This window comes from Macaca fascicularis, chromosome 5, assembly GCF_037993035.2.
Source record: "Macaca fascicularis isolate 582-1 chromosome 5, T2T-MFA8v1.1".
Lineage (NCBI taxonomy): Eukaryota > Metazoa > Chordata > Mammalia > Primates > Cercopithecidae > Macaca > Macaca fascicularis.
The window spans coordinates 118,893,990-118,918,450 of NC_088379.1; the positions used below are offsets into that span (position 1 = coordinate 118,893,990).

Here is a 24,461-nt window from a genome sequence, read left to right on the forward strand (position 1 = left end):
TGAAAAGTAGCCTGTGTTCTTCCAATATCTCTACAATGAAGACTGCCATTCTTAAATTGAGGTTATACAAAATTTCCTATACCATGGTCTAAAATGCTGCCCATCAATCAGTGGGAGTTAAACATGAATGGGAAAATTATAGTTTATAGGAGTGAGTAGTATATAAGCTTAATAGCAAGAAGGCAGAAACATTGCCCCAAAGACATATATGCATACAGATACAATATACACATATAAATGCATATGCTTTTATCCCTGTTTCTCCAAGGTCACCAGGACCAAATGCTGTTTCTGGCCACACTAATCAGGATGGCCTGATCGACTCATGATCAACATCTCTTGTGAATCCCTGCTGTGTTTCCTTTCAGAAATGACCTGGAAATGATCTATCCCTCCACAAGCAATAATAGGAGGTCCTAGCCAATTGCTCCCCTTCTGCATCCCATTTATGATTTCTCTGGTGTTTCATGAACAAGATGGTGGTCTTCTTGGTGGGCAGTATTCTCTCCAATAATTTAAAAGAAAAGTCATAAGATTAGTAGAAATCAGCAACTTATATAATTATGTCTAGTAACTAGTCTTGATTAAAGAGATATGGAAGCAGATGGTTTTCATGATTCATATTAGATCTATTCCCCATTCCACCCCGGAAATCAGACATGCAATATGATCTGAAATGTAGTATCTAGTTTGTGCTTTCAAATATTTGGAGAAGTGACTTCCTTTCTTTGAATGAATCAGTACTGTGGTTCCTCTCCTGTCATAGACAACCTTTGGCCATTCTGTTTTTGACCTTCTCCAGATCCACAGGATGAGCAGGAACGGATCGAGGAAAGGCTGGCTTATATTGCTGATCACCTTGGCTTCAGCTGGACAGGTAAAAAGAATGTGACCCAGGTTTTCAACAAAACCTGACATAGATGCATCAGTCAAGTGTCATTCACAGCATAAAAGGTACCCCTCGCTTTCTTGAGAAAGAATATATGAAAAGAAGAATGAACTAAGTACTAGAAAACCTGGGCTCTGCATCAGCTAATGGTATATACAGCCCAGGGCAGGCCTTTTATCATTTCTGAGATTTAGAATAATATAACTTTCCATTAGAAGATTTAGAGAATATACCCACCTTCAGGAACCTCCTTTGGCAGTTGTGAATATCTAAATTTGGGGGAGATTATTATGTTTCAAAATAATTTTTAGATGTAATTTTTACCATATTTAATGTGAGATTTAACCAGGGCTCCTTCTTTTATATACCTTATGTCAAAAATCTTCATAGTAAACAACACTAAAATTTGCTTTAAGTAAGTGTTAAAACACACATGAATGAGATATTTCACTAATATTTTTGAGAGATGAGAGTGTTTATGTGTAGAATTTTTATGTTAATAATTTATTAAGGAAAAGTTAATTCTAAAATCAATATATTTTATTTACACATTATGATTTGTAGGTTTTAAAAACTATACATTTTCATCTACCTGTGACTTAACCTATTAAAACAACATTGTCAGTCTGGCTTTTTTGTTTTAGTCTTTTTTTTTTTTTTTTTAATATCACTTGTGACTACTTCAAAGAGACAAACATTGTAAAATAATATTCTTCTCCTTTCCATTTCTCAGATTTGGTGATGAATAGGAGCCCATAATACTCATAAAGATAACTGATAATTTAGAGTACATGACTGAAAACAGGAGAAGTGGCCACTTTCTCACTTTTAATAATCTTAAAGTAATTCTTACATACTGATCAGACTTAACTAATTTGGGGATTTAGGGAAGAAAATGATACCAAACTATCCCTGACTGACTTACTAGATAACATTCAGAATTATTTATTTTGCTCTTTAAATATCTTTGTATCCATACCTACATAGTAAATGCAATATGTATATATTTGGTAAAAATTCACATCCTACCGCCATATAGAATGACATAAAATGAAAAGTAAATATGACTCTCACACCTACGTCTGTCTTCTAGCCGTGTGCCTCAGAAATAACTGCTAATACCTTCTCATGCTTTTAGAAAAAGTATACAGTGCCTATATTTATGCCTATTATTTAAAAGTAAGAAAAGTTTTACTGAATAATATTCCTCATAAATAGTGTTAACATATGCATATGTATTTCATTCTTTTAAGAGGGTATTTAATTCCACTATATGGAGGTTCCATAATTTTATCAATGGCCTTTGTTGATGGGCTTTAGGTGGTTTCCTGGTGATGGCAGTAAATATTCTTGTGCTTTGGTATATTTTTGTGAGTATAACTATAGGGCATATTAGAAGTAGAATTGCTGGGAAGAAGATACATATATTTTTAATTTTGAAAGATATTGTCAAATTGCTTTCAAAAGAAGTCACCCCATTTACACACCCACACACACATACACACACCCCATAATGTATAAGCATCCATATGGAATGGTTTTTTTGTTTGTTATTTTGTTTGTTTTGTTTTGTTTTATTTTATTGAGACAGGATCATGCTCTGTTGCCTAAGCCAGAGTGTAGTGGCACAATCATAGCTCACTGTAACTTCAAACTCGCAGGCTCAAGTGATCCTCCTGGCCCAGCCTCCTGAGTAGCTAGAACCTTAGGCAAACACTACCATACCCAGCTAATTTTTTAAAATTATTTTTTGTAGAAATGGGGTCTCACTATATTGCCCAGGCTAGTCTTGAGCTTCTGGCCTCAAGCAATCCCTACCACCTCAGCCTCCTAAAGTTCTAGGATTACAGGCATGAGCTACTGGGCCCACCCAACCTATAAGGAATGTTAATAGTAGAATTCAAAGGAAAACTTTGTGTCTTCTTCCCTGGATCAGTTAATGCTTCCTCGACCTCTTATTCACCTGACATGAAGTCAAAGACAGGCATTTATCCAACCACCATAATATAGCTACAGCTAGTATTTATCAAAGTATCCAGAAACAGGATTTATAATACTCAAAAACATCATTTATGTTAATTAAAGGGGGAAATGTTTTCTTTTTCTTGTTATCCTTCATTTATTTTCCATTATCTTGCTTAAAGCATAAGCAAGTATTAATGATCTCGTTTGCATTTTGAAATCAAATGGGCCTGAATTATGCATATCTTATCATCACTGCCTCATACTTATTTTCACTATGCAGTGATCAATTCTATACCCAGTTTTAGGGAAAAAAATCCACAATTAGTACTAGAAGAACAAAGGCACTTAAGAGTCACTTCTAATATGTAGAAATTAAAGAACCCAAATACTCACACCACAATATAAAGAACACAATCATGAACACATCATGATTTTGTGATTTTACAAAATCACAAAACAAGGTGTAGAGACTGAAACCTTGAAGTTACTGTGTTTAGAAAGTAGTATTTTATCTTCTAGAATTAGCAAGAGAACTGGATTTCACTGAGGAGCAAATTCATCAAATTCGAATTGAAAATCCCAACTCTCTTCAAGACCAGAGTCATGCACTGTTGAAGTACTGGCTAGAGAGGGATGGGAAACACGCTACAGGTAAGTGGGGAACTATATGTGTATTGGGCTAAAGTTGGACATGTCTTGCTCAACAACCGCATCTTGCAAATTCAGTAAAACAGTAAAGAAGCAAATGCCATTAATCCACAGTACAGCAGGTCCTTGAGTAATATCATTTTGTTCAATGTCATCTCCTTATAACGTTGATGAGAAAAAAGAATTAATTCCCAGCAAGGCCACTGTCTGTGTATAGTTTATGTATTCTCCCCATGTCCATGTGGCTTTTTCCCCAGTACTCCAGTTTCCTCCCACATCTCAAAGATGTGTATATCAGTTTCACTGGTGTTTCTACATTATCCCAGTCTGAGTGAGTGTGGGTGTGTGTGAGTGCCCCCTGCAATGGGATGGCATCATCTCCCAGGTTGGTTCCCATGCAAAGTGCTCTGAGCTGCTGGGTTAAGTTCCAGCCACTTGAGACCCTGAACTGAATAAGGGGATTGGGAAAAGAATGAATGAATTAATACAAATTATTGTCAAATAAAAATGTGTACAGTATATGATAATTATACAAGTGCATGAAATAAATGATGCCTTAGGAAAGTACTCAATGAGCCCACCATATTTGTTATTGTTTGTTTACGAACGGCATGGTGGGAGGAGGTGCTCCTTACAATTTTCACTTTGCGAAGATTTATTCCTTGACTGAACCCCACCACCACTATGACCGCCATCACTCACTGGTTCCTCAAAAATTGAATAATTATCTTATTTGTGTTTACTAGTCTTTCTTAAATGTATGTGTAGCTCACTTTCACTTCAGTGTTTAATATTAGAAGTATTTGGGGTTTTATTTTGAAGTTTGGCCATGTTTTTGTGACCAGAACATTGTTTTCTAAGAATCTATCAATGATGTTGAGTGAGAACTTAGTGAACTACTGTAAGCAAATGAGAACAAGCTACTGTCACTTCTAAAGCATGCATGTTGCATAAAAACTCTTGCACAATATGTGTATGAACAGCATTAAATAACAGCTGTCACTTCTAACAGTAATGTTATTCAAACCGCAATATTTTTAAAATATTGATAAGTGGACACAATTGCTTTATTTAGCATTGTTTCACTGGTAGTGCATTACCTTCTGTTTCTGCTTCCTTTACTCATAAATAACATCCAGTCTATATTTATCATTCCTTTTCTTTACATTCTTCTAAGTAGGATTGTCAGATTTAGCAAATAAAAACAGAAGGACGCCCAGTGAAATTTAAGTTTCAAGTGGTCAGCAAATACATTTTTAGCATAAGCATGTCCCATGTGATATTTGGGGCATATTTATACTAAAGAAGTATTTGTTTTTTATCTGAAATTCAGGTATGGCGGGTGTCCTGTATGTTATCTGACGATTCTACTTTTAGGACTTGTGCCCATGCTGTGCCACTTTTTTAAATATGCATATCTCTTTTGTCTGTTGGCTTATTTTTACAAAGACTTTTAATTAAGCTTTGATTGTTTTTTTCTGTACAGATATCAAAAATTGAGTGAGGCAGTTAAGTGAAAGAGATTTCTAAGAGTACCTCTCAGAAGTAATAAATGCTCTTTCTCTAATGTGTCAGATACGAACCTCATTGAATGTCTCACCAAGATCAACCGAATGGATATTGTTCATCTCATGGAGACCAACATGGAACCTCTCCAGGAGCGCATCAGTCATAGTTATGCAGAAATTGAACAGACCATTACACTGGATCATAGTGAAGGTCAAACTGTGTGTGTGTGTCTATGTGTGTGTGTGTGTATATGTTGTGTCTGTGTGTGGTTAATTGAGGCACTGGACCTACTGTCTTTTTTTGTTTGTTTTTCAGAAGGGAGACCGTGGCCTATGGTGATCATATGTTCTTTTCCTTGCTACCCTGAAGCTTTCCTCCCTGTTTTACACACCCTCCCACCTCCACTTCATGCTCATTCTTTGTTATTTCACAGATAACAAAATGATCCATTGAATTCCCTTTCCTCAATTCCATGGTGGCACTTCTTACACTTGTATGTTTTTACGCTACCTTAGCCACGTGTTTCTAGGCTCACAACTAGGACTATATCACTACCAGTGACTGTACATTTCCTCTTTTACTTCTGCACCGACAGTGCTTCAGACCCTCGGGGACCTCCAGCCATTGGCCCTACCACATTTTCAGTATTAAAGTTTCCCTAACCTGTTCTCATTCGTTTGTGGTCTCTAACACTGTTTTGTTTTGTTTTTTTCTCTCTCTCTTATCTCTATTTTACTTGTTATCTTCTTCCTTCAAACCTCCAACACTGTCTCTTTTCTTTATTTATACCCAGCTGATGACCAGGCTTCCTATTTCTTAGAAAATGTAGGAATAATCAGAAGCAAATGTCTATATTTTTCCACCACAAATCTACCAATGTGAGTGCATCTCAATGCATGTACTTACTCTACCTTCCATCCTATTAAAATAGATAAAATTTCCTCACTTTGCTAAAGCTATCGTCTCTTGTTTTATACTAGATTTCATCTCCTTTTACCCAATCAGGGACTCCATTCCTGCAAGTATCCATTTTGGCTTCCTACCACTAGACCATACCCAACAGCATTAAACCATGCTTTAATAGATCCCATCTTTAAAAACAAAACAAAGCAAATAACTCCTTTTACCCTATATGTCCCCCCTGTTTTACTGCTGTTACTCCATCCATTTCATAGGAAACCTCTTAAAGGAATAGTCTGAATTTCTTGTCTCTGCTTCCTCTCTTCCCATTCCCTCTAAAACTCTCTGTAATTCACTCTAATCAATCTTATAAAATTCACCTATTGTTTCCTCATTGTCAAGTCTAGCAGGCAGTTCTCATTCTTCAACTTACTTTGCCGCTGAGTAACATTTGGCATGAATAGTGAAGCCTTTCTTCTTAAAACATTTTCTTTACTTAAATTTCATGACATTCTCGCTTCTTCTTCTTCTTTTTTTTTTTTTTTTTCTACTTTACTGGCTGTTTCTCCTCACTTTTTTTTTTCTGTGGCAGTTTACTTCTCATGGATATGAATGATGATGTATCTTAGTGTTGGGCAAGAGCCTCACAGCTTGTCCTCATCTCCCACCTCTCTCCTTATCGCACTGGTCCTGCATGCCTGGCCTCCTTGCCATTCCTCTGCATTCTCCTGTTTCAGGGCCCTGGTATTTTCTGCTTCCTCCACCCTAGCATGTTCTTTCCTCAGATCAACATATACCTTTTTCTCACTTTATTTAGGTCACTGCTCAAATGTCACCTCCTAAGCAGAGCCTTTCCTGACAAGTCTATTTAAAATACTAGCCCCATTTATCGTCTGCCTTTATCCTGGTTTGCTTTTCTCCCAATATTTATCATAAATATATACCTGCAGAAATGCAAGTTCAGTGAGGACAGAAGCTTTTTCTATCTTGTTCACTGCTATATATCCAGCATCTAAGGAGCACATACTACGTAGTTGATGCTCAATATATATTTGTTGAATAAGTGAGTCAATAGATGAATGCCAGTCACTCCTCTGCTAAACATCTTTCAATGACTCCTCATTTCCCTGGATATAATGAAATTCCTTAGCCTGTCATAAAAGACTCTACGTAAAAAGAGTACTATCCTCATAGGCTAGAGTGAGGATTAATCAAGTTAATACTTGCAGCGCACTTGGAACGGTGCCTAACACAGAATAAATTTTCAGTATGTATTAGCTATTATTTGTTATGATGATTATTAACTGTACTCTTCTTACTCTTCAGATTCTGTGCTTTGACTATCTCAGTCCATTCCCACTTACCATTACGTCTCCTTGGCATGTAACACACTCTGTATTTTCTTTCCAAATTCTAACCTCATGTTAGGTGCTCCCACACTCATTGACTGGCACCTATGACCCAGTTGCTCTGCATTGGAATTGACTCTTACTTGCACAGACTCTTCTACATGATCAGTATCTTGAAGGCGGACGCAGTGTCTTCTTCGTCTTTGTAATCCATCAGCCCATCTCAGGATGTAACACATAGTAGTTACTTAATAAATATCCATTCAATATAGGTAAGCTTCAACTAAATACTTAAATAATTCTCCCTTTAGGGTTCTCGGTACTTCAAGAGGAGTTATGCACTGCACAGCACAAGCAGAAAGAGGAACAAGCTCTTTCTAAAGAAAGCGAGACCTGCGATCACCCTCCTATCGTCTCAGAGGAAGACATTTCTGTTGGTTATTCCACTTTTCAGGATGGCATCCCCAAAACTGAAGGGGACAGCTCAGCAACAGCACTGTTTCCCCAAACTCACAAGGAGCAAGTTCAACAAGATTTCTCAGGGAAAATGCAAGACCTGCCTGAAGAGTCATCTCTGGAATATCGGCAGGAATATTTGTGAGTTTCCAAAGAAGGCCTGTCAAATGTAATACCAAAGAAACAGGCTAATGTGGATGCCAGGCATATATAAGCATAACTAGTTTTTAAATAATTTTAAAATGACCTTACCAATCACAAGTGCCAGAGCTAAAGGAAAAACAAAAGCATTAACATGTAAGAGACATAATTGTGACAGTGTTTGGGGCACAGACCTACAAGAACCAACTTCCAGAGCTGTGACTTTGAACAAGTCCTTAAGTGCTTTGAATCTCCATTTCCACATCTGTAAATTATAGTAATAATACACACTTGACTCATCTCACAGGGTCAAAAGTGTGTTTATGAATGCTTCATCTAAACTGTAAAATTCCCTGTAGATGACACAGCTATGACTTATAATATTGCTGCACCTCATTTTCTCTGTAACACTTCAAATATGGAGCTCATCATGCCATTGCTGGTTAGGAGTGTGATCAGTGATGATGTAGCTACCACAGCCAATGGTGCATTTCAACCAATGCACCATGAGGTGCATATGAGGGGACTAGCCATAAAAATATAAATGCAATGCAAACTAGCCACATAGAATAAAAGACTATTAAAATGTGTTGGAATAGAGTTGGGGTGGGAATAAAGATAAGTCTTATGAAGAGCTTCTGGCTGAAGGAAGCTGCAGAGCCTAATTCAGCTCAGAATTTAAATTCCAGCCTTTATGGAAGCCAAGGAAGAAAGAGTTGTATAATTGACATTGATTATCCAGAAACAGAAAACAAATTGTGAGAAAGGCCAACATATCCCTAAACCTGAAGTCTGAGAATAGGGTGTCATGAGATTGTATCAAAGCATTTCACTTGTCATTTGGTAAGTTTTATGGTCACTGACATGAGAAGAGGATGAAATGGGTAATGAAATTATCTTTTCTTGTACTGAGCCACCCTTGCCCCATCAACCTGTAGGTTTTAAGGGTGAGCATAAAGAAAATATAAGTAAGAAGGAGAAGGACTAAGGAAAAGATGGGAAGAAGAGGAGAGGATAAGAGAGAGACATTTTAGGCATTTAATATCTATGGAGTGATAGATTGCACTAAATACCAAAAGAAGGCACAGAAAAGGCAAATAATCTTAATTAGCAATTGAGGATATCAAAGTTATACTGGAGTAACTCCAGACTATCAATGAAAAACGTTTCCATGTCAACAGATGCCTCTATTATTAAATGAAACAGTTTTTCAGAGGTACAATAAGAATTTCCTTGTATTTATAGTTATGATAACTATATTAACATGGGGATTTACTTAATTCTGCCAAATTTTGATCCTTGCTTCAAAAGCCTTATTATCTACAAATACTTATGTAAAATTCATTGCATCCTCAATATCACCTTGAGTTATAAAAGAAAAGATGAAACTATAACTTACATACATTGTAGAGGTTGGGTAACTGTAATACATTTTAGGATAATTTTCATCTTCAGAATAATACATCACTCTCTGCCAGTGCTAGATCTCAATGAGCTACAACTCTATATCTCATCAGATTATTTTTCTTCAAATGCCTTTCTTGGCCAAATGTACAAAAACTATTTTGACTCTCATAGACTATGGAAAAACCAGCTCCATCTTACCTTTCAATTTGCTTGCTTGAGCGGGAGGTGAAATGCAAATGTCCCTGAAGTCTCATTTGACTTTTTCATTCCAGTGTGACAACTCCAGGAACAGAAGCATCAGAGACTCAGAAGGCTACGACAGTACCTGGCTCTCCCAGCAAGACACCTGAGGAAGTTAGCACCCCTCCAGAGGAGGACAGGCTGTACCTCCAGACCCCAACATCCAGTGAGCGGGGAGGCTCTCCCATCATACAAGAACCCGAAGAGCCCTCAGAGCACAGAGAGGAGAGCTCTCCGCGGAAAACCAGCCTCGTAATAGTGGAGTCTGCCGATAACCAGCCAGAGACCCGTGAAAGACTCGATGAAGATGCAGCTTTTGAAAAGGTAAGACATTCCTCTCCACTTTCTCACCCACCTGTAACAAAGCTACAAATCTTCCAGTTTCCATTTCTCTGATGGTTTATTTTTTTCACTTCAAAACAAAAAAGTTAACCAAATTAATTAACCTGGCACATGGAAATCCTCAATCCCTTTTAAAATCTGAGAGTCGATTAATCTAGAAGAAATGGTGCACAGTTCCAGTGCTAGTGATTTGATCATAAGCCCTGATCTTATCACTGGAAAGTCTTTTGCTAAGAAAAATGAACACGGTGGTGAAACAATATATCTGGAGGAGCTTTTCAAAATTAGTAAAGTTGGGCATGAAAGTTGGTGGCAGAGATTAACAGCAACAGGTAAGTCTGCCATGGGATGTGCTGGGACCAGCAGGCTTGTTAGATCTCTGGCCTGTCAGGTGATGAGCACGCAGACTGTGGATATTGGGTGGGGTTTAGCTGCCAATATAAATTTTTCTCATTAGATGCAAGATGATTTCCAAGTTAGATTTTTTTTTTTTAAGATTTATTTTGGGAATGACTGAGAAAAAAAACATTGTACCTAAACTTACAGCAGTTTCTAAATGTACAAATGCCTGACAGTGGCATATTTCATAGCGCTTCCTTTGTCATTAAGTGAGTTTTAAAATTGTGAAAAGGGGTGGGGACCATGTTAAGAAAGTAATCAACCATTGGCCGGGCACGGTGGCTCATGCCTATAATCCCAGCACTTTGGGAGGCCGAGGCGGGCGGATCATGAGATAAGGAGATCGAGACCATCCTGGGTAACATGGTGAAACCCCGTCTCTACTAAAAATACAAAAAAATTAGCCAGGTGTGGTGGCAGGCACCTGTAGTCCCAGCTACTGTGGAGGCTAAGGCAGGAGAATGGCGTGAACCTGGGAGGTGGAGCTTGCAGTGAGCTGAGATCCGGCCACTGCACTCCAGCCTGGGCGACACAGCAAGACTCCGTCTCAAAAAAATAAATTAATTAATTAATAAATTTAAAAAATAAAAAAAAGAAATTAATCAACCATTTATTCTCAAAATATGGTCTATATAGTTCACATACCTCAGAATTGATTGGAGAGCTTGATCCCTTCTCAGAAATCCTGAATTAGAATGAATCCCAGCGTAGGGAGAGAGAACAAGAATTTGCCTTTTAGATAACTCCCCAGAGGATTCTCAGCCACAAAAAAAGTATGAGAATCTGTTTGAATTAAACTTAATTTAATATAAATTAAATTAGATATTGTTTTTTCTTTTAAAAAGTAATAGAATTCAAAAACACTTTATATTTCAAAGTGTTTTTCGAGCAGCTTAGCAGTAAAAGAAGAGTTAAGTGAAATAATTGAAATTTGGGGGAAAATAAAATGAAATAGCATATCTTTGGGTTGAAGACACACATGTGTTTTTGTTCACTGTAAGAATGAGATCTGCTGCTAGGAATTGTCTGAAATCATAACTAAAATTAGGAAAGATCCAGGCGGATGAGAACTGTGTCCTGATTTTTGGCAGTTTTCTTAAATAATAAATCCATGCCATGAATGAATTTTTATTCCAAGTTTGCTTTTGCATAGAATTATTCATCTCTCAAATTCTTGGCTTGAATGAGTACTACTAAAAATGTTTCATACATGTTATCTGGGCTAAAAGTTACCAAATTTAGCCTAAGAATCCATAGGCTTAGTGAAGTTAGACTTGAAACAATTATCTGGATAATACATATGTTTAATCTATACTAAAGGAATACATTTGTGTAAATCATTCTGAATTTCACATAATTTATACAGGCCTGTTCGACTTATTCTTGATGAGTATCAGGCATTTCTTGTAAGTTTCCCGTGTGGACCCTTATTTCTCATAACCCTAACTTGGGCATCCAATTTTAATCACTTTTCTTGCCAACCATATTTCTGGGCAGTAGATTCCTGATTATATTTAAAACATAATTTGGTTTAGAATTTACATGTCTTCCTTTAGCAGAGACAAATGTAAACATATAACTTGAGTTTTACAGTATGTTAAGTAGATCTACTTGAGCTTTGTCTTTTTTAAAAACAAAATTTATTTAGGGAACAGTAATTCAATATATGACTCCTAAGGTAATATGTGCTAAGCTAAAATTATGTTTTTTGCTTTATCTCTGGCTTTTGGCCAGAGCCCTAAAATACTATTGATCACTTTATCTCAACTTCCCCGCAAAATTATTCTAATATTATTCAGAGTCTGCCTTTTTTGATGCCAGGGAGATGCACTATTGGTTTGATAATAGCTACAGGAAACTTTGACTTCCTGCAAAAAGTTCTGCTAGAAACAGGGGATATTCCTATACCTTTGGGTGAATAATTCCAAGCCTAAGCACAAGCGTCAGTGGCTCATAAGTGTTTACTGAACTGCTTAGGTTCTATATTTACAGTCAGGCTTTTTTTAGGAGTTTAAGTAAAAAAAGTCACGTGAGTAAGCTGCTTATTATTTTGGAGAGATTTTGACAGATGGGTTCTCCAACAACTCTCAGAATTCCAGAATTTTTTTTCATTCATTGAACAACAAAAAAACAAAAGAAACCAAAACACTCTATTTTTGTTGATGTCTGAGACCAGCACATACTTGTTTTCACCTCTACCAACGTGTCCACCGAAGACTCTGTGAATAAAAGTTTCACAATACAATGTAAGCTAAAGAAGAAACCAGTAGTGAAGTCATTCCTTAGCATGTTAAACAAAGCAATGCTTCCATGCTTCCACCAGGAGCTAACAGAGGAATTAGGGGAGCTGGAGGCCAGCTCAGATGAGGAGGCGATGGTAACTACCAGGGTTGTCCGCCGGCGAGTGATTATTCAGGTACCCGCTGTTAAATTACTGCACGTCAGGGACAGTCCTGTCCCCATACCCTTAGAGAGTGATCAGCCTGGATCAATGAAGGCTTGGCATGTTCCTTAGGTAGTGCATGGCCATTCAAAAGCAGACTCCTTAATGCTCATAAGTTCTGTTTGCAAAGAAACTCAGTGGTTCCAGCTTTCCTCCAAGAGAGCCACCAAGCAAGAGCAAGACTTGGCTTCTTCACTTCCACCCACCTCACCTCTCGCTTAACTATTTTTGTTGAAGTTTGATCTAACTTTGGTCATACTCTCCTAAGCATGTTATTACCCACCTGCATTTTTCTTTTAAACAAACTAGTTGACAGGATTTTGTATCTCAGCAATGCTTCTCAACATCGCCTTTGGTTTTCTAACATTCCTCACATTAGAAGCACTTGGGAGTAGTTCCTCAGAATTGGTGCCAAACAGTGCAGTGACCCTTTTCTCTCAACTGTTTAGGGAGACGATATGCCCGAAATACCCCCAGAAACAGTCACAGAAGAAGAATACATTGATGAGCATGGACACACCGTGGTAAAGAAGGTATTGTCTAGTATAATCCAACAGGCTTGATTACAAACTTCCTGTTTAAAATATATCAATTCCATGGTACTGTCACACAAAAATAAGATACACAAATGAAATACATTTCAGGTTACTAGGAAAATCATTAGGCGGTACGTATCCTCTGAAGGCACAGAGAAAGAAGAGATTACGGTGCAGGGAATGCCACAGGAACCTGTCAACATCGAGGAAGGGGATGGCTATTCCAAAGTTATAAAGCGTGTTGTATTGAAGAGTGACACCGAGCAGTCAGAGGTGAGACAACCTGATTCTCTAAAACCCATTTTATGGAGAGGAACAAAATAGAACTCAAAAAAGATGAATGAGATTGTTTATTCACATTTTCCTCACATCTCCCTTTTATATGGCAGTTTGCTTTTAGTTGCACGTTCCGTTTTTGTTTTCATGATTCTGTGTGATTTTAAGACAGCCATCAGGGAGACTTCTAGGCATTATACTCATTGTTTTTGTTTGGTCTTTTTAAAAATATCTATTCTTTATTTAATTCATGGTTGACCACTGCAGAAATCCAAAAGTCAAATTTTGAAAGAATACAATGCTATTTGCTGGGCAAGCAGTACGCTGTGGAGAGACTGTGTAGAAATGCACTGTGGGGCTTGTGCCTGCTTGGCACACCAGCCTTCTGAAAGTCACTCTAGATAAATATTTGATATTCAGATTTCTGCATTGCAGAGTTACTAAAATCAGGATCTAGAAACTCTTTGATTTATCCTTTTAGCTTTTTGTTTTTTGTTTTGAGACAGAGTTACACTCTGTCACTCAGGCTGGAGTGCAGTGGCATGATCTCAGCTCACTGCAACCTCCACCCCCGGGTTCAAGCGATTCTCTTGCTTCAGCCTCCTGAGTAGCTGGGATTACAGGCACCCACCATCACACCTGGATAATTTTTGTATTTTTAGTAGAGACAGCATTTCACCATGTTGGACAGGCTGGTCTTGAACTCCTGACCTCAAATGATCCACCCGCCTCAGCCTCCCAAAGTGCTGGGATTACAGGCATGAGCCATTGCACCTGGCAATCTATACTTCTATTTATTTCTGTTTTACTTCCCTCTTTCAGGGACATATTTACTTGCTTCGACAACAATTTGTGAAATTCTCACTATTTTCCATTCATTCACATCCTCAAAATTTTATATTATACACATGAGATTCTCTAGAAATCTACTTTTCAGTTTCTCATAGCTTTTAGAGCTCCTCCTTTGGGGGCTAATTTTATCTTCATAATACCAAAAGAAATTATTTAAACGTGAGAAGAGTTTTTTCATATTATGTCGTCTGTATTACACTGAGCAGTTTCTTATTCACAAAACTGATAGCTTTTTGTTCAAATAACTAATTAAGTTTGCTTTGGTGTTGTGGAGATACAGTCATGATGTACATATTACCAATAGGTTATAGTTTGTTTTTTTCTAACTCTGCTTCCCATTGCTGTTTTTTGGAAAGCCAGTATGTAACATTATAGTTTTGTCCTTTGTTTTTTAACATAGAAAAAATTCATCATAGTTACATTTGGCAATCAGACATTGTCTATTGTGTGTCCTTCGATCATTAGGTCACTTTGTGTGAGCCCAGCATTTTGTCCAGTACCTCACAATTTCAGGCTGAGCCAGTGGAAGGCCGTAGAGTCAGCAAAGTTGTTAAAACAACTGTGGTACGTGGAGAGAGGATGGAGAAACATCTGGGGGATTCTAGTTTAGCCACTGATCTTCCTTCAGCCAAAGATGACTTTGAAGAGGTATAGAAGCATCATCATTTTGTCTTTGTGTGTGTGTGTTTTATGTTGCTTTGCATTTGAAAAGAAAATCGTTTGTCATTGTGTAATTCCATACATGAATTCATGGAAAGGTACAGAATAATTCAAGAGGGTAGAACTCCTGTTTGAATAACTTGCAGAGCAATGTTTCCTCAAACTGTGGTGTTCACTGGTGTCACCTTAACAGCTTTTAGAAGTCCAGATAATTAGGATTTGCTTCTGACGAATCAGACTCAGAATCTCTGGAGCTGGGATCTGATTATACATCTTGTTTAAAAGTCACAGAAGTGTCTTGCTTTGTCAATTAATAAGGGAAAGAAATAAAGACATTGCAAATTATATTTGCTAGCCAATCTTTTCAGATATTATCTGTGATAGACCTTAAAGAAAATTCAGATATATTCCATGTCCATAAAATTTAAAAGCATTTACAATTATTTAAGTTCTGGTTTCCAACAATTAGAAAATGGGTCCACAGTAACAGATCCACAAACTCTTACTAAAATCCCCAAATTCTGAAAACCAAAACAAATTTTGTAAGTTAATTTGGAAGTAAAACTTGAAATAAATTGGCATAGAGCTATTCTGACATGAAGCTTTTTTATTCTACCTAGAGTGAATGTTTAGTGATATAAAAATGCGTTTGATTGCAGGATGTCATCTTCACCTCCTCTGGGGTGTTAGTATTATACAGTACAGTCATGCATCGCTTAACCCACTTATGCCAGAGGTTGCAATTTTTAAAATTTTTGCATGAGTGAAAAATCAGACCTTGGTGATGACCTTGAGCAGTAGGATATAAATAACTTCCACATGCCTAGCGTTCACTAGGCATAAGTGGGTTTTAATGACAGGGATAGGTGCTGGGAAGTACATCGTTAGACAACTTTGTCATTGTGTGAACATTGTAGAGTGTCCTTACACAAACCTAGATGGCATAGCCTACTACACACCTAGGCTGTAAGGTATAACCTATTGCTCCTAAGCTACAAACCTGCACAGCATGTTACTGTGCTGAATAATGTAAGCAATTATAACACAATGGTAAGTATTTTCCTATCTAAAAATAGAAAAGGTTTAGTAGATATACAAAATAAAAGATTAAAAGTGTTCTACTTGTATAGCATACTTCCCATGGAGCTTGCAGGACTGGAAGTTGCTTTGGGTGAGTCAGTGACTGAGTGGCGAGTGAATGTAAAGGCCTAGGACATTACTATACACTACAGTAGACTTTATAAACACTGTACACTTAGGCTATGTTTAAATTTTCCTTTAAGTTTTTAAAATCTTCTTTCTGCAATAATAAATTAACTTACTGTAACTTTGACTTTATAAGCTTTTACATTTATTTTAACTTTTGACTCTTTTGTAATAACACAAGTTAAGGTGCGAACACGTTGCACAGGTGCATTAAAAATTGTTTTTCTTCATATCCTTGTTCTATACACTTTTTTCTGCTTTTAATTTTTTAAATGTATTATTTGTTTCTACTTTTTAAGAATTTTTTTTTTTTTTTTTTTGCTAAAAACAAAGACCTAAATATGTACATTAGCCTAGGCCTACACAAGGTCAGAATTATCAATATCACTGTCTTCCTCCTCCACATATTGTCCCACTGGAAGGTCTTCAGGAGCAATAACACATGGAGTTGTCATATCCTAAGAAAACAGTGTCTTATTCTGCAATACCTCCTGAAGGACCTGCCTGAGGCTCCTTGATAATTAACTGTTTTTTAATAAGTAAAAGGAGTACACTCCAAAATAGTGATAAAAAGTATCACTTTTATAATACTTGATAATGAAAAGTGACTGTTACTGATTTATGTATTTGCTATACATAGTAAATGTATTTACCATACATAAACCAGTAACATAGTCATTTATTATCAAGTATTATGTACCCTACATAATTGTATGTGCTATGCTTTTATATGATTGGCAGCTTAGTAGGTTTATTTACACCAGCATCACCACAAACATCTGAGTAATACATTGCACCATGAAGTTAGAACAGCTATAGCATTGCTAGGTGACAGGAATTTTTTTAGCTCCATTATAATGTTATGGGACCATGTCATATATGCAGTCCATTTTTAACCAAAATGTCATTATGTAGCATGTGACTGTATATGCATTATATTACCTTGCTAAAATCCAAAAGGGAAAAAAAATCTAAATTTTGAAACACATCTGGTCCCAAAGTTTTGACTAAGGGATCCTGGGCATGTGCAAACATCTACAAAGTACTTTCGCTATTGGAACATTTTGACACTAAATGCTGTATGTGTGTCCTCTACTATACCCATAATATATATTGAAATCATATATGAATTCATTGGAGTATTAAAAGCAAACTTTTAAAAAAACTTTCAGTTTTCACATTTTGACAACTAGCAGTCTTGAATGGTCAAAAATGAATTATCTGTGTTATACCGTTTGGGCCTTGTTTGCTTATTTTTGCCTCTGGTTATTATATTTATCATTAAAATCTCCACTGTAGAAAGGAGTTGGGTGAAGCAAGGAGGAAATTGAAAGTCAATCCATATGGATGTTAGCTAGCAGCTTTTGTAAAGTAAAATAACAAATCTCCCACACAAATGAGAGAAACTAGAAGGACTTGTTAAATAAAACTCCAAACTTAAATCTGCTTCTAGGAATTGTATTTATTTATCCTTTCATGTATATATTTTCATACTGACTATGAGTAAAGCAAAGCAATAGATCGTTTGAAAGTCTGTAGTTTATGATGAGCTTTGTCTTTTCTTTTCTTCTTCAGGCTTTGAGTTACACAGGTAGCCACATGAAAGTCCACTTACCCAGTTTAGTAGAGAATGAAATCCTGAAAAAGGATGGATCAATAATTAAAAGGTTTGGGTTAGCATGGGGTGATGCTTTGCCAACTAACACCATAAAATTTTTTCCAATTTTAAGAAAAGAAGGAGAGAATCCCTACATCTACCCTAAAGCGGATAGAGAACTGCCTGTATCATAAGGCTTTGGTCAAGTACTGGATCTATCAAAGTGTCATCCCTGTAGTATCCTCTTGATACTTTAAACATAATACTAAGTCATAGCAAGAATGAGACTCAAGCTTATACAGTCTGACTCCTTGGGTTTTAGCAAGTCATCAACTTAGTTGAAGCCAGCCTGCTGGTATTCCATTGTGTTGATAGATTCAGAGAGCATAGGAAGAAGAATCTAATTGATAGATCACAAATTAATTTTGTGACCAGCTATATTCAGCTCAATCTTAGTAAATCATTACTTTGAATGGTATGTGGTTTCTTTTAACGGCTGCTGTATGATTCTGCATGTGAGTGGCAAATAACATAAGCATGAGTTTGATACCCATGAAACGAATGTACCTAGCAATGCTGAAACCTAGGGCTTTAGTGAGTTAAGCAAGTGTCATGAAAGCAGTAAGCAGTACATTTTTATGCTTATACAAGGGGGCTGACTCTGAGGCACACTGGTCTGCCCTGGTCTCTGTTACGGATTTGATGTATAAAGTTGGGCACTGTTCCATAGATCTACTCTGACTTCTCACTGGTCCTCTAACAGCACTGTAAGTATTGAGATTAATAAAATGTGCTCAGCTTCTCAGTGAAAAGACACAATGGAAATCCAAGTTACCATCGTGCTTTTCACTTCATTGAAAAGAGGAGAAAGATTGTCATTCAGAGTATGCTACAAAACTATTTTAAGCCTTTAGAACATAATAATTAGAACAGCAAAATTAAAGGTTCTGTCACAATTCCACTCTCCAATCAAATGGGAAAAGAGCAGCAGCTAGGAATTTAAAAGAGTGTAATTGCTCTCGCAGAACTTAAAAAATGCTACGTGAATTAAGGATAAAATGCCTTTTATACTGTCAACTTTTAAGTCTTTTATTCAATTATTCAGATGAAACCACATAATCCACACATACCCTAACATCATGAGCTCTTCAAACTGGAATAGATTTAGAGATCAATTAATCCAAAGTTCTCAATTATGGCTGGTGATTTTGAAGCCAGGAATATAGACAACTCCATAGAGTTCCCACAGCTAGTTAGTTGTGGAAGCTAGTTAGTTACGGAACTCTATTTGTGATGTACAATGCTTTTTTATATACATTGTTAAAGACATCATGTACATGTGTATATTCAGAAACACATTGGCCTACATTTGCCTGCACAGAATATCACGAAATGGCCTATAATGGAGGCTTAACCCCTGGCATCAATGCTATAAGGGCTTCTACTAACTCTTAGCAGAAATAGTTAGAAATGTGCCTTTTTGAAGAAAAAAAAAATGGTTGCTGAATATTTAGGAAAACATCAGATTTCAATCATTGGAATCAAATTTGACCTTTTCATTAGCAAGAACAAATTTAAGTTTGCTTCCAGATGCAGAACAATTCATATAGTATTAAAGAAAAAGGGAGAGTAGAAGAATGTAAGGGAAGAAGGAAGACGGAAACAAGGATGTCCAAAAAAAGCTGAAAGTATTTTGGCTGAAGTAAGTTATTTTTTAAAAATCAGGATGATCGTAACAAATACATAGAGGTATTGGATAATGGCAGAACTTCCAGCTTCTTAACACTGGGAACCTATAAGGAAAATGCTGGGTAAAGCTACAAAAACTGATCATTTCCTACGGAGGTTTTAAGTGAAGATGCATGGTGTATGGTTATGGGGACTCAGGCTCTGGAATCTTTGACTCTCAGCCCCACTCATGCTAGCTCTGTTATTTTTTATTTGGACTATTGCTAAAATTCTCTAAGATTCAATTTCCTTATTTGTTATAATAATAGTGTCTGGCCCATAAAACACATTCATCAAATACTTGTGGAATGAGAACCTGCATTTAGAAGTATATAGTGAAGAAGGCTGCTCTGCCTATGGAGAGCCATTTTTTATTCCCTTCCTTGCCTAATAGACTTGCTTTTACTTTACTCCAAAAAAAAAAAAAAGAAGAAGAAGAAGAAGAAGAAGAAGAAGAAGAAGAAGAAGAAGAAGAAAGAAGAAAGAAGAGGAAGAGGAGGAGAAGAAGAAGGAGGAGGAGGAGGAGAAGAAGAAGAAGAAGAAGAAGAAGAAGAAGAAGAAGAAGAAGAAGAAGAAAGTGAAAAGAGCTGAGAATGAGCAAATTACAATATAATTACTTTTAAGTACAGTTACAGGAAAATATTAATATGACTTAAAATTAGTATGACTATACAAAAGTTATAGCTCTTGGCCCAATGCAGTGGCTCACACCTGTAATCCCAACACTTTGGGAGGCCAAGGTGGACAGATCACCTGAGCTCAGGAGTTTGAGACCTGCCTGGCCAACATGACAAAACCCTGTCTCTACTAAAAATACAAAAAATTAGCCGGATGTGGTGGTGGGCACCTGTAGTCCCAGCTACTCAGGAGGCTGAGGCCGGAGAATCCCTTGAACACGAGAGGCAGAGGTTGCAGTGAACCGAGATCGCACCAATGAATTCCAGCCTGGGCGACAGAGCTAGACTCTGTCTCAAGAAAAGGAGTTATAGTAACCACCAGTCTATAAGGGAGGCAAGTAAACAACAGACTGTTAAATGGCAAGAAATACACAGAATGAGCAACAAGCGTGAGACTCTGAGAATCCGGAGGAAGCAGTTGTCTCTCAGTGGCTTTTCTCTTTTCCCTTTCCTCCCCCACCATCTCCAGATGAAGCCTTAGAGAGCTGGGCAGATCATCTTTAGTTGGTAGCCACCTTCTTATATATTGGTAGACTAATATTTTAGTTTTTAAAGACCGATGCCTCATAGAAAAGTTCTCTGAAAACAGGATTTTGGGAAGTTTGGGTGAGGGTGTGACTGTGAGGTTTAAGCTGGCAGCTAAGGTGTTTCAAATAAATTAAACACTTTTTTTTTTTTTTTAGCCTGTCAAAAGGTACTTGTGGTACTATTTCAGAATGAACCAAACTCTATTAAGTCAGGGCTACTTAATCAAACCATGAATGATTTTATGGTTAGTTTTCAAGAAGATCAAATTAAAGCATGGTTTCATTTATTTAAAATTTTTCTTAAAGAATTAAAAAATACTCGTTGTTCCAAAACACTCTTTAAAAAAATCTCACGAATCATTTTAGAGAGGGGAGCTGTGTTTAAAAGAAAGACATAAAAAAGATATCTATAGTTTGTTATGCTGATAGTTTGGTGTGGAAATATCTAAAGGTAATACGTTAAGTACTCGGTGTAATGGTTACCTTCATACCTAACAGCTGCCCTCTAGCAGTGAAAAGAGTGTAATTCTCTCTTGTCTGCTTTTCTCCAGGACAACAATGAGTAAAGCCATTACACAGAAGAGGGCTGTGGTGAAGGACCAGCATGGAAAACGCATTGACTTGGAGCACCTGGAGGATGTACCAGAAGCACTAGACCAGGACGACCTCCAGCGCGATCTCCAGCAGCTCCTTCGGCATTTCTGCAAGGAGGACTTGAAGCAAGAGGCCAAGTGAGGGGCTGCCCAGTTCTCACACCAGAAACCACACATTCACTCAATATGCAGCTTCCTGTTTCAGTAGAGGAGTGACCTAACTGGCCTAATTAATGGGATACCCCGACATTTCCACTGTTAGCAAATATACGACATTTTGTTTTAGTTTTCCCCCATCCTCTTTAACTATAAAGCTAATTTGTGACCAAAGATGGCATCCTTCATACTGGATGCTGTATCCAATACTTTGTTGTGTCTGTGCTAACCTGGGAACTGGCCACCTCCATTGTTCTTTGCTTCTGCACAAGATCCATGAAAATCCATTGATCAGAAGAACTTCACCTGCAGACCTCTTCAAGTGACACTATATAGGAATCCTTCCAAGGGATATCTATGTACAATGTATATAGTTGAAATGCTCAGATGAACAACATATTAAAATTAAAACCACTGCCTATTGTAACTACACTGGGCATCAGAATAAAAGGCCTCTAGAAATTGCTGAACAATGGTTAATTAAGATATTGCTAACACAATCGAGTGATAATATAGTTTTACTGCAAAAGAAGCACTTCAGACCTATTATGTCCTTAGAACTTCCAGAGTAGCCACTGCTCCCAGTTAAAGGTGGGTTAACAGCCTTGCAGAACTGTCCTGAGACAGTATTGCTGGTGCTGGCCAGCCATGGCTTAGGACTCTCCAACAGCCACTCTGAGGGAGGGGAGAAGGGAGCAGAGGCCACACAATGAAACGATGGGGTATTCAGTTGCTAGCAGCTACATTGTGTGGCATTCTAGCATCTTCAGGTCTTTAGATTTTGGACAAGTTTTGGCAGGGTATTTTAAAAGCTATAACTACTGTAGTTTTCCAGTTTTCATTGCTGCTTTAGCAAACCACGCTGTCTTACTGGTGGTACTTTCTTCTGGCCACTGCACTGTAGATAATTCATTGGAAACAAGATTTACTCACTACATAAAAGGTTAAACTCCTTCAGTATGTTGGAGTGGTTTCTTTTCTTTTTTTTTTTTTTTTTTTTTTTTTCAGGTTTATATCTTCTCTAATACCTGCATGTGGCATTTAAAAATCAAGACCACGGTCAAACCCCTCTTCTAATCACATTAATTGTTTCCATTCTTTTTACCCTGAGTGAGCACTTTTCACTTTCCAGCTAGGTCTGTTTTTCAGCTTGCAGACGAGATTGAGAAATCCTTGAAAATTTGGTTTTGGTTAAAATTTTTGGTTTATTTATTTGAAATCCACACTCCCTTGGAAACTCTTAAGTGCATTTGTGCACTTCTGTTTGTTTGTCTCAAAGAAGGGACTGTAACAATCTGAGTAATTTCCATGTCCTCTTCCTATTCCTCTAGTGGTTGAAGCTGTGTAGCATTTTAACATATATATATTCACAAATATATTCATATAAACAGTATACATTTTGAATCAGTCATTTGTTAAAGAAAAGTATATTCAATGAAGATGAAATTTAAATAAAAAAGGACAGAGTCTATCCTCCAGGGATTGAACATTTTCCAATTATCTGGTCTTTTCCTGTTGTGCAAAAATGACTCATTGCTCCGAATGTCAAAAACAAATGCGACAAACAATGGCACTTCATCATTTAAAGTAATGTTGCCAAGAGAAAAAATTTCCTGGGAGGGAGGTTTCCCACAAGCCAAATCTCCCAAGCCTCAAATGCTAGCACTTTTTGGCAGTTGGATAGGAAATGAAACATTCTTTGGCAGCCAAAATAAGAGAGGCCGATGGTGAAACTTTTTGAGACACCCTATGGCCTTCTTGTCAAAACCTTCACTGGAGCTCAAGAAAAGCATTTCTGTTGTGTTATTTGCAGTGCAGATGATGTCTGTGTAACAACATAATGGTTATTCACCCTTTTTTGATTTTGATTTTTGCTGTGTTATCAAAAACTTGAATACTGTGAGAAGAAGTGAATTTTCAGTTGACGAATCAGCATCTTGTTCCCATGGTGATAACACTAATTGAATATATCTATGAGGGCATGTATTAGTTAATGGAAAAAAAATACAACACTAACAATACATAGCTGCAATGTGTACAATGGCTGATTTAATTAAATAAAATGTACAAGTGTTAAATGTGGCAACAGTGATTTGTTCTTCTTTATCACGAATCTGTGATTTCAGGAGAATAAGAGGTTTTAAAAAGATGAGCTAGATTTGAAACCAACAGAAAGACACAAATTGCTTTTTTTCTTAAGGTTTTTATTTAGTTGCTGAATATGCTATATGCCTGGCACTGGATTAAGCACTGGGATAAATAGATTTTGCCTCTGCCCTCAAGAAATTTTTATTGTTCTTGTTATGCAAAAGGAGAAAATAAGGATTTTTGTTTTGGATCACTACTGAATGAAAGAAAATAGGAATTTGGAGACTTGCAGGAGATGAGAAAGGGCAAGTGCGATTGGCAGCACAGCGAGACTGGTTTGGTCCTCTCTCATGAGGCCATGGCTGTCACTAAACACTTTCTGCCTTTGGGAATAGCAGTTGGCTCTGGAGTTTTCTTTCTGTCTTAGAACCTGAGAATTTAAAATTAAATGGATATATTAATATAAATAAAGACAGGGCAGGATTATGCAAAATCAAAATCAGTTGTGTTTGAAGAGTTTTGTTTCATTTTTTGAAAAATCCCTTTACTGTTGCTATAATATTTTTTACAGTAAAAACAAAACAAGACATGATCCGGGCGCGGTGGCTCAAGCCTGTAATCCCAGCACTTTGGGAGGCCGAGGCGGGTGGATCACGAGGTCAGGAGATCGAGACTATCCTGGCTAACATGGTGAAACCCCGTCTCTACTAAAAATACAAAAAACTAGCCAGGCGTGGTGGCGGGCCCCTGTAGTCCCAGCTACTTGGGAGGCTGAGGCGGGAGAATGGCGTGAACCCGGGAGGCGGAGCTTGCAGTGAGCCAAGATCAGGCCACTGCACTCCAGCCTGGGAGACACAGCGAGACTCCATCTCAAAAA

General features: G+C 37.3%; 1 protein-coding gene across 50 annotated transcripts in view; it reads left to right on the forward strand.

Annotated features, from left to right (window-relative positions):
* ANK2 (ankyrin 2) overlaps nucleotides 1-23,578 on the forward strand; it is a 571,823-nt gene extending 548,245 nt beyond the window's left edge. For 17 of the 50 annotated variants that reach the window (XM_074040340.1, XM_065545365.1, XM_074040337.1 and 14 more), the window contains 11 exons: nucleotides 803-877; nucleotides 3,374-3,505; nucleotides 5,078-5,221; nucleotides 7,572-7,857; nucleotides 9,537-9,828; nucleotides 12,569-12,661; nucleotides 13,138-13,221; nucleotides 13,333-13,497; nucleotides 14,818-15,000; nucleotides 17,794-17,885; nucleotides 21,299-23,578. In XM_074040340.1, coding sequence (XP_073896441.1) covers nucleotides 803-877; nucleotides 3,374-3,505; nucleotides 5,078-5,221; nucleotides 7,572-7,857; nucleotides 9,537-9,828; nucleotides 12,569-12,661; nucleotides 13,138-13,221; nucleotides 13,333-13,497; nucleotides 14,818-15,000; nucleotides 17,794-17,885; nucleotides 21,299-21,482 — 1,730 coding nt within the window. In that variant the 3' untranslated portion in view covers nucleotides 21,483-23,578. The remainder of the gene's footprint in view (nucleotides 1-802; nucleotides 878-3,373; nucleotides 3,506-5,077; nucleotides 5,222-7,571; nucleotides 7,858-9,536; nucleotides 9,829-12,568; nucleotides 12,662-13,137; nucleotides 13,222-13,332; nucleotides 13,498-14,817; nucleotides 15,001-17,793; nucleotides 17,886-21,298) is intronic. The other 33 variants (XM_065545385.1, XM_065545388.1, XM_065545393.1 and 30 more) reach the window with 5 other exon arrangements.
* The last annotated feature ends 883 nt before the right edge of the window (nucleotides 23,579-24,461 follow it).